At 35.3% G+C, this 16,162-nt stretch overlaps 1 protein-coding gene across 1 annotated transcript in view; it reads left to right on the top strand.

Annotated features, from left to right (window-relative positions):
• CDC42BPB (CDC42 binding protein kinase beta) overlaps positions 1-16,162 on the top strand; it is a 132,099-nt gene that overhangs the window by 56,116 nt on the left and 59,821 nt on the right. Inside the window, exons 8-10 of the mRNA XM_044659909.1 lie at positions 5,800-5,879; positions 13,108-13,274; positions 13,397-13,516. Of these exons, the coding sequence (XP_044515844.1) occupies positions 5,800-5,879; positions 13,108-13,274; positions 13,397-13,516 (367 nt within the window). The remainder of the gene's footprint in view (positions 1-5,799; positions 5,880-13,107; positions 13,275-13,396; positions 13,517-16,162) is intronic.

Genomic DNA, 16,162 nt, shown 5'->3' with positions numbered 1-16,162 from the left:
TAATCCCAGTTTCTTTTTTGCCAATTGGTTTCCAAAGATAAATTTTTTGACTTTTGACATTTTGAACAACTTTTCTTTGTACTTTCTCTGAAATCATGATTTAAGAATGTCAACTACATTTTGCATGGTGAGCAAACAGAAATACTTCTATGTTTGATTATTTTTGTATATATAATATCTTGTATCTATATGCTTTTCTTTTTCAAAGCAGTTTTATGTGTATATACTTATCCCTGCTCCACCACTTGTGAACTTTTATCTTAGACAAATTACTTGACTCCATTTGATATATCCTCATTATTAAATTGTGGATAATTGCACTACTTCATAGGTTTGTTTTGAGGAAGGCACTTAATAAGTCAAAGATCCTTTTTAGATGTTAGTTGCAAGTTATGTTATTAACAAACTTAGATTTTTTTTAAGTTATAGAAGACATAATCAAGAACAGATAACAAAGTGAATATACAAACCTGACCCAGCCCTTTAAGAATAATGTCAGTTCAGTTCAAATATTTATAAAGTGACTACTACATATAAGGCACTCTGCTAGGTGCTAAGGCTACAAAGATAACATCAAAGTCCTTGTTTTCAGGAAGCTCATATCTTACTTGGGGGCCGAGGAAGGATATAACACATAAAAATATGAATGCCATAAGGGGAATTGGAGTGAAAGAAAAACTTCAATTCTGGGGAATCAGAAATGGTGTTAGAAGGTGTTAAATGAAGAGTTAACCCCTGAGTCTAGCCTTGATAGAAAACAATAATTCTAGTAGTAAGCATGAAAAGAAAGTGCTTTTCAGATATGGAGACAGCATAAAAGAATTCATAGAGACAGGAAATGGTGGTGGGTTAAGTTTGAAGAATAGCTCTTTACTAGCATCTAGAGTTTAAGGAAGTTAATAGTGTGAAATAAGCCAAGAAAGTAGCTAGGAATGAGAACATGGAGGGCCTTAAATACTTTGCTGAGAAGTTTATATCTTATCCTAGAGATAATGAGTTGTTCAAGATTTTTGAGCAGGGAAATAGTATGGTCAGACCTGTCTATGCCTTAGCAAAATATTTCAGAAGCTTTGTAGAAAATGAGTTAAAGTAAGGAGAGCCTGGAAACAAAGAGACCAAATCAGAGACTGCTACTATATTTGTTCACGTGAAAGGTATTAGTTCTTAAACTAGCATGGAGGCTACAGCACACAGAAAAGGGGACTGATGTGAGAGATGTGAAGGTAGAATTGACAAGTTAACAACTGATGGGATGTGGAGAATAAAGAGAAGGGAAAAGTCAAGGATGATTCAGAGGTTATCAACTTGGGGAAGTGGGGGTATACTCCACAGAAATAGTGACTTTTGGGCTAAGGATGAATTTTGGTGGAGAAGCTAATTGATTCTGTTTAGAATGTGTTGAGTTTGAGATGCAGGAGGGAAATCCAGGAGGAGATACCTATAGGAAATTGATGGTACATGACTGGAATAATAAGGGAAAGATTAGGGCTGTATATATTTATTCATACATGCACATATATGTGTCTGTAGAGAAAATACTTGAATCCACAGGTACACATAAAATCAGAGAGAGAGTGCAGAGAAAAAAAGAGCAAAGCCCATGGTAATGAGTTAGTATGCATATGATGATCCAACAAAAGAAATTGAGAAAAGATTATTCGGTAGGAAAATTCCAAAGAGGAAAATGTCATAGACAATAGAGGAAAAGCACCCAGGGGAAAAACATAGTCAGCAGTAGTAGAAGGGGTAAACAATTAAGAAGGATGAGAACTAAGAAAAGTTATCAAATTTAGCAATGAAGAGATCATTTAAACTGACCTTTCTATCTTACTAATCATGAGGAAGGATCAGAAGGACTTCAGAAAAAGAAGCTGGTTTTGGGAAGTTAGCGGTTTGTTAAGAAGTTGCAGATTTGGAATGAATTTTGAATTTTTGAACCACAGATTATAATATAGGAAAACCCATGGATGTATAGTACACCAACAAGGGCTGGTAAAAATGTATTTGGAGGAGGTAGAAAGTTGCCTCCCTATCAGCCATATTCTGTGCCATAAAGAGCAACAACAATGTAGAAGAACAAGCTATTTTGTTGGCTGGAAGTTTACAGGACACAATTTCCAACAAACAAGCCAGCAATAAAAATAAGTGGGCTCAGAGGTTTATATAAAAGTATACAATGTGTGACTAACAGTCAAGATGAGCCAGATTTTAATGTAAGAAGGCAAATTTTACATCATATGTGACACTGAAACTTGATCAAATGGAACCTATGATTTTCGAAAGGCTCTGGCAGGGTATACTTTATTCCAAATTAATAGCTAGCATAGATAAAGAGAGAGGAGGAGATGAGCTGATTAGTATTAAAAATAGAAATATGCTCATCTGAATAAATCCAGGAACCAAAGAGGGAAACTACGGTGAAGAGGAAAAGAGTGAAGTTCTGTGGAAATAGAGGTAGATTATTATCTTTTAAGCATTCCATAGACCTTCCCCATGAAATTAAATGAGGAAATAAATGAATGTGGGAACCATCACAAACCTGAAACAGAAGCTTAATAAAGGATTTAATTTATTCAAGCTTCCATTTTGCCTCTAAGCTAAAACCAAGACCTGCTGTTATTTAAAATGAGGTCTAAGAAGTAAATGATTATTGGGGTAGAAATGATTATGATCTTGGGAGAATAGGGAGGGATAATGAACACTGTCTTAGAATTTATGAGAGGGCAAGTTTCATATATTCTAGATTTGGGAAGAACAGATTTCAAAGAATTTAGAGAAAATTTAGGTAGGTGCTTATGAACTAACCAGGAGAAAACGAAAGAAAAGAGGAAATTAAGCATTTATTCAGTGCCTAACTATGTACCAGGTGCTGGCTAAGTTTTGGGGACACAAGTAGAAGCAAAAAGAAGTCCCCATCTTCAAGGAGCTTACTTTCATTCTAATGGGAGAAGACAGTACACAAAAAGGAGCTGGAAAGATGAGTTAAGAGGGCAAGAGATGAAGGTACCCAGGCATAGTTTTAAAGTCCACAAACCTGGAATAGGGCCATTAAAGGAATGAAACCAGCCTGTGTCCTCCACAAAATGGAGACCACTGGAGGAATTCACCACTCAGAGAAAGGAACACAGGGGTATTCCAGGGCAAGGAGACCCCAGACACTAACGGGTGTTATGGGATAAGATGGTGGCAGAGACACAGTTTTGAAGTGCAAAAACAAGAGGTAAGGAGAAACAATTCTGATGAGAAAAAAAAGAGTATAGTTGATAAAGGAATGCTCAGGGAACTTGTCAGCAAGCCTACATTTTTAAAAAGACAGGTACAGAAAATGAAAATAGAGCAGGTAATAGAGAATGGATTCAAAAGTGTGGTATAGTCATAAGGACATGAGGAACACTAAATTTCAGGTTAATGTGCAACTCTTGCTTTCTGAGATTGACTCTGAATTGAATTGAAGGTTCCTAACAACTGAGTGATGTCCTTGAGTTAGGTAATACTTTCCCAGTTTCACCGATAAGGATGCTGAGGTTCAGCTTAAGTGATCTGTTAATGATGTCAAGGATTCAACCAACCTACCTCTGCCACAAGGTTTTTTTTTAAATTAGGATTTATTGCTTTGTATACCGCAAAGCACTATATATATAAAAGTTAGCCATTATAGCACCCAGTTCTAGTGTCTGGTCTAATTAATGCTTTTTCTCTTAGTCAACAGAGAAGACAATCTAGTGCAATTTATTAGACTTCACTACATCACTGTATTTGTCATGTATACAGTGTTTTCTGTACATAGCAAAAAGCCAAGAAACTTAAAACAATCACATATAAACTGATTGCTATTACTGAATTTCAGAGACATGTATTTTACCATTTGGTTTTTGGTTCTATAATTTGTTTACTGTAATCTGACAAACTATTTTATAAGACAGTTTAACTTGATTCATCAGACTTCACACATTAATAGTGGCAGTTTTCCATAATAGAGTAAATTTACCTGCTCCCATGTTATCCCTATTCTTGGCCGAAAACAGATGACATAGCGTAGGAGTTAAATAATTGAAGTTTAGTTAAATGAGCATACTTTCCCAAAAGTAATTCTGCTTCCTGAAGTAATATGTCATTTGTTTTTTGTTCTTATGGTACTGCTAAAAAGTTATTCTCTGATGTCATAAGGTATTAGGTTTATAACTAAGAAAGGACCTTAGCAGTCATCTGGTTTAGCCCCTTTATCTTACAAATGAGTAAGTTGAGCTACAGGTTACTTAATATACTCAAAGTCATATAGGTAGCAAATAAGATTTTAACATAGTTCCTCTGGCAACACCTCTTTTCACTATCTTCAGTGACACTCTTTAGGAGACTATGACAAGAGAAAATAGAAATCCCTTTGTGGTTCAGTGAAAAGATTTATTATTTGCCTAAAAATCTGCCCCATCTAGTGAGAGTGCCTAATTCCAGTCACTTTGCCTTGTATAAATTTATTCTCTCCCAGTTTTAAGAGTATGATATTTTAATTAATTTAATTTAATGATAGAGTACTGCCCACATCATGATGAATGGAAGAAAAAGAGCAAAAATATTACCAAATGCTAATATTATTTTTTTGAAACTATAAATATTTTATGTTGTTAGATTTCTTTTTATCCTTCTCTTTGCTAAATCGTAAAAAATCTACTATATTACCCTCTACACGAAATAATATAATTAAAGTGGACCAAATCCCATGTTTTCTAGTCACTCCAGACTTTGAATTTAATTTAAAGCTAAAAACATTCCTTTATCTCTTAAGCTAGCTTACTCTTGTGAATATGAATTCAACTTAATTATCCAGTCTAATGTCTGATAAGAACTTATGCTTTATTTTCTACTTTATCTTTAATACACATTTTAGCACTTGGCACATTACATTAAGCACTTACATAGTAAATAAATGCTTATTGACAGTTTGACATTTTCTTAGTAGTTCACTCTAAGTGTCATATATTTAGCTAGGGATAGGAAAAAAAATCTATATACTGTTAAGTTTTTTGAAATGCTTATGCAAAATATGTGTTTTGAATTAAATTGCGGATATACACTATATTTTAACAAAACTATCAGTCATATAAGTCATCATAAATCTACTTTTAAAGCTTATCAGCTTGTTATATGATTTCAAATGGCTTACTATTAATTGGAGTAGTGGTGTTTACTGGCCCTTGTGATTTCCCCTTTCTAGGCCTTAAGAGTAACAACAATAACTAACAGGTACATAACACTTGAAGGTTTGCAAAGTGTCTTAACATATCTCATTTGATTCCAACAATATTCTTGGGTTGTAGGTGCTTTTTTTTCCCTCCACTTTACAGATGAAGTAAGTGAGCCAGTTGGAGGTAAAATAATTTGCCCAGAGTCACATAGTAAGTTTCTGAGACTGGATTTGAATTCAGGTCTTCCTAACTCTAGACCCAGTACTCCAGTCACTTTGCTCCCTAGCTGACTTAGTTTCTATATCTATAACATGAAGGAATTGAATTAGATAAACTCTAAGATCCTTTCCAGCTGAAATCCTGTGAACCCAGTGGAGATATACAGTGACCAAATTGCTCTGTTCTTATGTCCTGGAAAGTCTTCTTCATCTAAACATCTCAAAATTATCATCTTATAAAGTTATGCATTTTATTAAATATACAACCACAAGACAGTAAATAAAAATACATAATTTCCCCACCTCCACAACATTGTCTTTTTTCTTTGTTTCATTCAAACATGATTTTTTTTGTATGTGATGATATGTGGTTTTTTTTGTCTTTGTTTTGATTGCAGGAAATAGTACCTCCCGGTTCTCATACTGGTTTTTCTGGATTACACTTGCCGTTCATTGGTTTTACATTTACAACTGAAAGGTATGTTTTACTTAAAGATAAGAGATCACAGACTTGGAATTAAATGAATAGTTATTTTACTGAGTGGTCGTAAATTTTAAGGTGTTAGTATTAGTAACAAGAGTTAGATGTTATCAGTAACAGACACAGTAAAAACTAGATTTTGTGTTTTAAGAGATAATCCTTCAGACTTACTACCGTAAGATTTAGTCCCTCAAATTCCTATTTTCCACTAATATTGTTAAAAATCTGTCATTTGTTGGATTTTAGGTGCTAGAATAAGAAAGACTAGAGGTCTTCAAAAGTTTTGTCTGTGATTCAGAATCATTTATTAGAATAGGGGCAGCTAGAGAGCCAAGCCTGGGATCAAATCTGACATTAGACACTTCCTAGCTGTGTGACCTGGAGCAAATCACTTAACAGCCATTGCCTAGCTCTTACCACTCTTTTGCCTTGGAACCAATTATCATTGATTCTAAGATGGAAGTTAAGAGTTAAAAAAAAAAAACTAACTAAATTATACATTTCATTTCTTTTGGGTACTACCAGATAGGAAAGTCTTCACAGGACTACTGCCCAAGATCTTCTCTCATATTTTAAAATAAAATGATCTCTTGAATAAGAGGTTAGGTGTTAGGAAAGAAGGAAAATAGTTTCCCACAGTACATATAGCCCATATAAGACACTGACTGTCAATCAGTTCTTAATTGTCTTTGTTGCCAGGAAAAGATTTTTCATCCAGGGATGTAGAAAACCTGCTTTAGTATGGAGTAGGAGCATTGAGGGAGATCTTCTGTCCAAGTTAAAGCACTTTTGCTCCCTGGAGAAAGCTGACTAGAATGGGAATATGCTAGTCTTTGTAAAAATCTTGAGATTCTTATACGTTGTAGAGCTCTAGTTGAGTTCTAGTTTCCATATATTATTGGATAAACATTGTACTTGTCTTTGTTAATAAGCCTTTCTAAACTTTGGACAAAAACTAAAAAAACACACAAGTTTGGCTTAGCTATGTATCCTTCCTGAAATATCTTCCTGAAATTACCATCAGGTTAATAAAACAAGGAAATTTATAGTGTCTCTCTAGTGTAAAAAGGAAATTGGAAGAAACCATCTAAAAATGTATATATTTCTATGGACAAGGGAAATGTATCAAAACTACATTTCCCTTGATCCAACATGGTCCAACTGGTTTCCGTTTCCGACGTCTTGACGCAGGGGAGCGCTTAAATCTCGTGGGTTAGGAGGGAGTGGGCTCTCTTCTTTGGCGAGTAGGGCTTGGCTAGGAGGCAGGATGGAGGCGGCAGTTTTGAATGCTTACAAGCGCGTGGTCTAATGATTTTATCTATCAACATGGCTTTAATTAAAATACTAATTTATATATTTATACAAGCCTTTATCATTTTTCATATTTATAATTTGGTGACCACGAAGGGACTCGAACCCTCTGAACTGATGGGGTTTTGTTGCATCAAGTGATCCAGAACGAACTTTGGGTACTAATGAATGGACTGATGGGTTTTGAACAGATACTTTAATTGTACATGATATGCCGATTGGGGACTGCCCCCAATTGGTTTCTTGTCAACGCGCTTAGCAAAACATTGGTTTTGCTTTCTCTCTTTTCCATTTCCCTCTTATCTCTAACTATTGTAGTTAGAAGGACCTTTGTGGTAGAAGATGTTTGTGTAACATGATCACTTGGGGTGACTAGGCACCCAATGATCATCAGGGGGGATTGTGTAAATAGAATTAGCTCGATCCCATTAATAGTCAAAAATCTACCCAACCCAGGCGTGGTCTAATGATTTTATCTATCAACATGGCTTTAATTAAAATACTAATTTATATATTTATGGCAGCCTTTATCATTTTTAATTCTTATAATTATGGCAACCAGAAGTTTGGAAATAGAATTTTCAATTTTCTAGATAGTCTAAGAGGAAAAAGCCATGCGGCTCTGGGACCCAGAGTCTCAGAAGCGAATCTTCCAGATAGCCTAACGATAGCCATGCCTGCTTTTTGGCCTGGCTCAGCTCTTTTGAGCACTTTTTTAAAAAAGGAAAGTGACTTTCCTTGCCATGCTTTTGCTAAATGCAAGAGCACGTTTTTGCCTCCAGTGGGACTCAGCCGGCCAGTCCAGCCCAAGCCACCTTGGGAGAGAGGTCAGGCCAGCCGATTCAGGCTTTTGGCTTTAAACTAAAATGCCGGAGCCCAGCCAATGTGCTGCTACTGCTGCTGCCAGCGTTCCAGTCCCTGTGATCCCCGATGCTGCTGCTGATCCTGACCGCTTCCAGCCTAGAACCCCGAGCCCCAACAGCTGTTTAAAAAAAAAAAACAACCCCTTAAACTCAGCAGAACCTTAAATTGAAATCAGGGGTGAACTTTTAAAACCTCGGAACTGAATGAGCTTTATTTCTGTTTTAAAAAGACTGTATCTTACTGTATTTTGCTAATTAGTGTTTTGTTAATTAATCCTGCTTATTTCGTTGATTTTCCTGTTGCACTGAATCATTTTACACTAATGAAGTTTCTGCTTATGATGTTATTATATTTCCTAATTTACTTAAAGCTTACTGTATGAGAAACAATGCGGTTATATGTATCACCTATGAACATCTTATAGAGCAAATGTCTTTAAAATTTATTCTGTCTTGGTAATTGCAAAAGAACCTTGAAAGTTTTCCATGCTTTGAATATTACCTTGTAATTTTACAAGAGATATTTTTTAACTTTTACTTTAAATCCTTAAGAATTGTTGTCTTAAAGGATAAAGCTTTTCTATATTTTATTATAAGAGATATTATTGCCTTAAATGGGTAGAAGCATTCCTATCCAGGATTTTTTTAAAAACAGGAAGCCAAGGAGCTCCTGTATATTCTTATCTGAGGATGATTATACCAGAAGGTTTCTTTTTTAAATATCACATTTTTCTATGGAAGCAATAACAGCATTTGCCAAGGGTTAAAAGTTGTAACAAGTATATGATTTTGAACATCACTGTTTATTGTTTTAAAATGTGCTACTGGAAATAATGGTACTCTATTTGAATGTGCATTGTGAATCTGCTTTTTGTAAGATCCATTTACACTCACAAAATGAAAACCTCATTTTTGGGTAACATAACCCTTCTAGTTCTAAGCTATATATATATATTTTTGATTTTTAAAACATTTTTTAATGAGAGAAATTGATTTTTCCATTTTCTCATCTTGTACTGGAAGTACATATATAATCATTATTTATCCTTTTTCTGATTCTACAGCAAATACCTGAGCCTATAGGACTGTGATTTAAATGCCTCTCTGATTCCAGAAGGGAATATGAAAGCCATTAATAGTGCTAAAGAAAGCACATGGTCAGAGACTTGACTGACTAAGATCTGCAAAATAGCAGTTCTATGCCAATACATTAGGGCTTGAAATTGGGTTTGAGTCCTGGAGTCCCAGTCTTTTCTAAAACTTTAGAGGACGTGGGTCCCCTCGACTTAGATTCCTAGAAAGCACCTAAGATTGGTTAATTATTTGGCTCACTTCCCTAAAAAGCTGATGATAAGTCAGATCAGAGAGAGACATTTTCCTTAAGTCCTGGCCCTGGATGGGTAATTGCACACTGCGGAATTCACTTTAATTAGACCTTCATTCAAAGGTCTAAGTTTATTTTCCCTAGATTTTGCACATTTTACATTCACAAGTTAATTTTTTCTTTTTTCTTGAATTTTATTCTTTTTATTTTGCCAATTGACTTCATATAACCCCCAGGACTCAGCCACTCATCCTTAGCTGACCTGAGGTACTTTTTTTTTTTTAAAAAAAGGTGTGTTTAAGAATTACCTCACGGGGATATCTGTTAAGTTTTTTTTTAAATTCGATAATGTAAAAATATATGTATATTTAACTCTTTTAGGAGTAATTTCACGGGGAATTATATAAAATCTTAGAAGAAAATGTATGTTTTGTAATCTATAATGTAAAGTTTAAATTCTTTTGAGAATAATTTCAGGATAAGGATCTTGCCATCTCCCCAGAATCCAGATGACGAACTTGTTTTGGTGAAGACACCATGAAGATGTCTGAAAAGCCTTCACTGTACCATGAAGACCAAAAATTGAACTTTGGGGTGCAGTTGATTGAACTATGGGGAGTTGAAATTGAGTTGTATGTATTGTTTTAAATTGTACACTGTTGTGCCAGTGGGGGACAGCCCCCCAAATTGGTTTTTTGTCAATGCGTCTAATTTTAACCATTTGTTCATCTATTTCTTTTATCCCCAAAATTCCTGAAAAATTTAGAAGTTGCTATTTTTACAGGTCCAGCGAAGAAAAAAGGACTAACCTTTTTTTTTGCCGGACCTCACGGGGAATTGTAAAAAGTAATTAGGGAAATGTATCAAAACTACATTTCCCGTGATCCAACATGGTCCAACTGGTTTCCGTTTCCGACGTCTTGACGCAGGGGAGCGCTTAAATCTCGTGGGTTAGGAGGGAGTGGTCTCTTTTGCGAGTAGGCGATGGCGAGGAAACAGGAAACAAAATGGAGGAGGCGGCAGTTTTGAATGCTTACAAGCGCGTGGTCTAATGATTTTATCTATCAACATGGCTTTAATTAAAATACTAATTTATATATTTATGGCAGCCTTTATCATTTTTAATTCTTATACTAGTATAGTTTAAAAAGTCACAAAATCAGTGGTCTTGTTAACTGTTTATCATAGAATTTTACAGCAAGAAAGTCATCTAATTAACACATTCCTTCAAACTCCTCAAAAGTGGTGCCCTTGCCAAGTTTCTATAGAGTGGCAGAGGTGTAATTTAGATTCTGAGTCTAGGTGTCTTTTCTTTATACTCTTTCCTATCATTCTGGGCTTCATTCTGCTTTAAGGATAGTCTTTCTTTCACATATGTCCGACCATGTCACTTCTGTTTTAAAATTTTGAGCTCATTAAGTAACATTCAGGCTCCTGCCTGCCATTTTTAAGACCTTCCACATTCTGGTGCTCTCTTACCTTTCCAGCAATGTATTAGGCTGCCTTTTCCCATAAATTCTACACTAAATTATACAACTTTCTGCCTCTTGAACATGCAGTGGTTTCTCATAACATTTGTTACCTTTACTCAGTTGTTACCTGTGTCTAGAATGCCTTCCTTTGCTTTTCTAAATTCCAACTTAATTGTTGCTACCCTTACTTCCCCAAATATTTTATTTTGTAACTCTGTAATGTGCTTTGTAGAGCTGTAGTGAAATTGTTGCCTCCAAGGTTACCCTGATCTTTTAACTGCTAAATCAAATGGCTTTTTTTCAAGCTTCATAGTCCTTGAATTCTACCAACCTTTAAACTGTACTCTCTCCTCTTGTATTCTTTGATGCTTATCTCCTTTAGCATCAATATGTCCTATTTCTATTCCCTCCTCTTTCTCTACATTGTTGGTGATTTCATCACCAACTTCAAGTTGAAGTATTGTCTTTATACAAGTGACTGCCAAATTTATATGTGAAACCTTAGGCTATCTTCTGAATTTGTTCTGTATTGTAATCTACATACTATATATCTTCTGAATGTTCCTTAGAAATTCCAAAAATTATGAGGCCGTTTGTAGCTTAATAACTTTATTAAATCAAAGTAGTAGTAGTAGTAGAGAGAGGGAAAGGTAGGGGAGAGGTAGAGGGATACTTAATTTTTTAATCTATGGTCACCATTTATGAGCCTTAGCTTCAATCCAGAAAGGGTCCATTCTGCTCTCCATGCTCACACCAAAGACTTTAACTTCCTGCCAGGTCTCCCCTTATAAACTCTTTTTTTCTACTCACTAACTCTCACATGTCACATCCCAGGAACCAATCATAGTTTCTTAATTTGCCTGTGCCACCCAGTAGGGCAGTGCTTGTGGAATCAGTTTCCTATCTTGTTGGTTCCTTGGTTCTTTAACTTCCTTTCTCTGAGGGCTTGTCTATATGAATTTACTCAGTGGTATTTGACCTCCAGGTCACTGAGAGATGATGTTAAAAAAAAAGGTGACAAGGGAGAGAGAGAAATTTGCTTCAGAAACAAGAAACTGATTATCTTTCTCCCAGAAGCCCATCCTTTCTTCCAGCCTTAAGTATTTCTATTGGAGGTACCACTTTCATTCTAATCACTCAGATACATAAACACTTATTACTTCTTGAGTCTTCCACTCTTTGCTGCTTCTACAGCATTCATTTATATGACTACCGCTCTAGTTCATTCCCTCATTGCCTTTTACCTGGACTATCAAAAGTGTCCTCAAATTGCTATATTCTTTCTAATCCATGCTTCACACAGCTTCCAAAATAATCTTAATAACTCTGAACACTTACCTGGTGAAAAATCTTGAGGGACTCCTAATTATTTCTAAGATAAAAAGGAAGCAACCTTGCATCTAAGATGTTTCCAAGTGTATATTCATATCGATCATTTTTCATACCTATATGGTATTCCTTACTCATCTCTGGATCTCTGATTCCTTTTCTTCCTTTAAGATTCAATATAGGTAACATATTTTTAATAGTACCTCCCCAATCTCTGCCCCACCTCTCCCTCTAAATATAGTAATTTCTCCCTCCCCAAATTGTTATCTCCTTATGTATGCATACATTCTTCTTTCCCTCAATGAATGAATGTAAGGCCCATGAAGGCCAGGACTGTTCTATTCTTATCTTTGTATCCCCAGTGCCTAGCAGATGCAAGGGTAAATGATAGGTGCTTAATAAATGTTTGTTAAATTGAATTTACTATAATAAATTAGAGGATTATAATTATTTCTATTTATCACTAACCCATAGACTATTAGGTCCTTGAGGGCAGGTACCATAACTTATCTAAATTGCATTTACCTTAGCACCACATTAGATGCTTAAAAATGTTTGTTGATATTCTTGTTATTGAGCAAATAACAAGAAATGTAGCATTTCAAGATTTTAACTCAGATGGTGAATGTATGGTGAATTAAACTCAGAAAAAAATCTTTATTCTTGTAGTTCTAAACTAGTACAAATACACAAATGGAAGTTTTAAAATTAAATTCATTTGTCTATATCTATCTAGTCCTGTTTTAAGAAACCTTTCTAATAATCAACAATTTAAAACAACTACAAAAACAATTATGATTTTTGCTCCATAAACAGCAAAGCCTTTCGTAAGTCTTTATCTTTATTTTCCAGTTCTTAAAATGCAAAAAGAAAAACAAATGTTATATTTAGTAGATAAAAATTTTTCTTTTCTCTTTAATTTGCAGCTGTTTTTCTGATCGAGGCTCTCTAAAAAGTGTAATGCAGTCTAATGCTATCACCAAAGATGAGGAAGTGCAACGAGATCTAGAGAACAGCTTGCAAATTGAAGCATATGAAAGAAGAATTCGAAGATTAGAACAAGAAAAACTGGAATTGAGCAGAAAATTACAAGGTCAGTTGCAAAAATGATTTGTAGGCCCCACATTGTGACCTAATAGCTTTTATGATTTTTTTCCCAACTTAGCCAAAATGTAAGTTTATTCTAACATCTTTTCTTATCTCCATTCTCTAAAGAATCCACACAAACTGTACAGTCCTTTCATAGTTCAGCTCGCTCTACAGGAAATTCAAATAGAGATAAAGAAATCAAAAGGTTAAATGAGGAAATTGAACGGCTGAAAAATAAAATAACAGGTATGTGTTTTGATTTTAATGTATAGCACTTCAGTTTTTATATTGGAGAAAAATTGCAAACTAATTTTTGATTAAAATTTTTTTAAATACTTGCAATTATTTAAATTATTTAAATTTGGGTGGTATTTGTCAGTAGATTGATACGTCTTATTTACAGCTGCTTTGGCAAAAATAATATAAAGTTCACTGGAGGCTTAGGAAGGAAACTGACTTATCAAAAACTACCCCAGTGAGGTAATATATGTAAAATACTTTGTAAAAATTAAATTGGTATACAACAGATAAAATAAAATTGAAAAGCTTTTACCTAAAGCCAGTGTAGCAACAGTAAGGGATGTGGTCAATTCAAACAAAAAAATCTTTACATCAAAAACTTATGATAAGGATTTGAGATCTAAGATACTTAGGGAACTAACCCAAATTTATAAGGCTAGGAGCTATTTCCTGAGTAAGAGATCAAAGAATATGAGCATACCATTCTCAAATGAAGTATCAAAAACTTTCATCAAACATACAGAAGATTACTTTAAATCATTAATATGTGAAATGCAAATAAAAACAACTGAGGATTCACATTGCACTTATTGAAATGGCAAAGATGAATAAAGATTGGATTAGACAAAGTTGAAGGAACTCTGAAAAAAACAATACATTTATATATTGTTAATGGAACTGTAAATTGTCCTATTCATTCTGGAAAGAAATTTGGAATTGATGCTAAGACAGTGACTAAAATCATGTCAAATACCCCCAGGAGACCAAAGATAGGAAGAAAAGTTTCCATAAATAGCCAAGATATTTATAGTAACACTTTTTGTTTCATCAAAAAATTAAAAACAAAATGCCTAGCAAATTGTAGTACATGAATGTGATAGGGCATTACTGAAACATAAGAAATAATGAATATGATGTCAGTGAAACTTGGAATCTTTTCTCATCTTCATCTTTCTTGACCACTCTATCCTTGTTCTCTTCCTGCCTTTTTGACCTCAGTTTCCTTTGCTGGATTTTCATCTACAGCATATCTATCTAAGGCTCTTCTCTCTATGTACTAACTCATTTGATGATCTCATCAGTTCCCATTGTATGGAGTGGATTCTCGGGGAGTATACATCCCCAGAATCACTCCAATGAACAGATAGGAGCCTTGATAGAATGCAGACAGGATGTGGCCTTTATTGCTTATCGTGCAAAGGATAGGGACATTGCCTCTGTGTGGAGTGAAAATTTGGGAGACTTCCACTCTAAATAAAGTAGAGAGGGAAGCCAGCTAGAATGCAGGCAGATTTGTCTTTATTATAGCTTTCTGGTGGGAAGGGTAGGGGCGGGGTGGGGGAGAGCAAGGGCCATGACACTTCTTGGAGAGACAACTGCCCACATATAGAGAGAATTGATTCCAATTTATAGGGAAGAGCCAATACAGAGCATATATAACATCATTACAAAATGTTTAATAATCATCCTGTTTCACATCCTGGCTTTCTGGGGAATATCCTTCAAATGAACAATTTAAGAACAGTTAAAGTTCAGGGTCTGAACATTTCTTCTACAAAATACTTCAATCCAGGCCAATTTATGCAATGTTCTGGTATCAGTCAGATAAAGGGGGAAGTTATTCTTTACTCAAGAAGAATATGGGTTATGAGTTTCTCAGGAAGTGGGGGAAAAGGGGACTTTCAGAGTTGCAGTTAAGAGCTGGGAGGAGGAGGAAAGGGGGAAAGCTAGCAGGTTTTAAAGTTAGAGGGGTTTATTTCTAAGTACTTTGGAAGAGGGTCTGTCTTTCCCTTATTTAGAGGAATCACCATTTTCTTCTTCCAAAGGGATCTACCTCTTCTTATTAGTAGAGTTACAAGGATGCTTCATTTGGAGATATTACTATTGTTTAAAAGGGGAGAGAGACACACAGAGACAGAGACAGAGACAGAGATAACACTAAGCTATCTTTTAAACTGTGCCACTTTACCTCTTGAGTGCAGACCAAATATTACTCTGAGAATTACAAACTTAATCTCACCCCAAATCTAAACCCACATACCATGCTTTCATTTATCATCTCTGTGCAGATAACTTTCAGGTCTCTTTGTCCAGCTTTAACCTCTCTCTTTACCTCCCATCTTGTTTCTCTTTTTAGCAAGTCTTGCTTATTAAAACATCCTGAACTCAGTGTCCATTTCAGTATGATCTTTTCCCACAAAGTTCTCCCCTCTTCCCAATTTTCCTACTACTGCTGAGGATACCATTTTCTTTTTGGTCGCTCAGGCTCGTTACCTAGGTGTCATTCTCTCTTTCATAAAATCAGTGGTCAAATCCTTTTGTTTTATAACATCTCTCATATACACCTCTTTCTCTGACACTGCCACCACCCTAGTGCAGGTTCTCATCAGTTCAGTTATTTTTCAGTCATGTCTAAGCCATTGCGACCTCATTTGGGGTTTTTCTTGGCAAAGATAGTGTAGTGGTTTGCTGTTTCCTTCTCCACCTCATTTTACAGAGAGGGAAACTGAGGCAAACAGGGTCACATAGCTCATAAGTGTTTGAGGCTGGATTTGAACTCAGGAAGATAGATCTTCTGACACCAGGCCCAGTATTCTTCCTCCTGTGCCACCGAGCTGCCCTTGAGCCTATGTATTGCCTATGTACTGCTCT

Source organism: Gracilinanus agilis, chromosome 2 (genome assembly GCF_016433145.1).
Source record: "Gracilinanus agilis isolate LMUSP501 chromosome 2, AgileGrace, whole genome shotgun sequence".
NCBI lineage: Eukaryota > Metazoa > Chordata > Mammalia > Didelphimorphia > Didelphidae > Gracilinanus > Gracilinanus agilis.
Note: the sequence above shows the minus strand (reverse complement) of the source record. Positions and strands in the feature narration are given on the sequence as shown.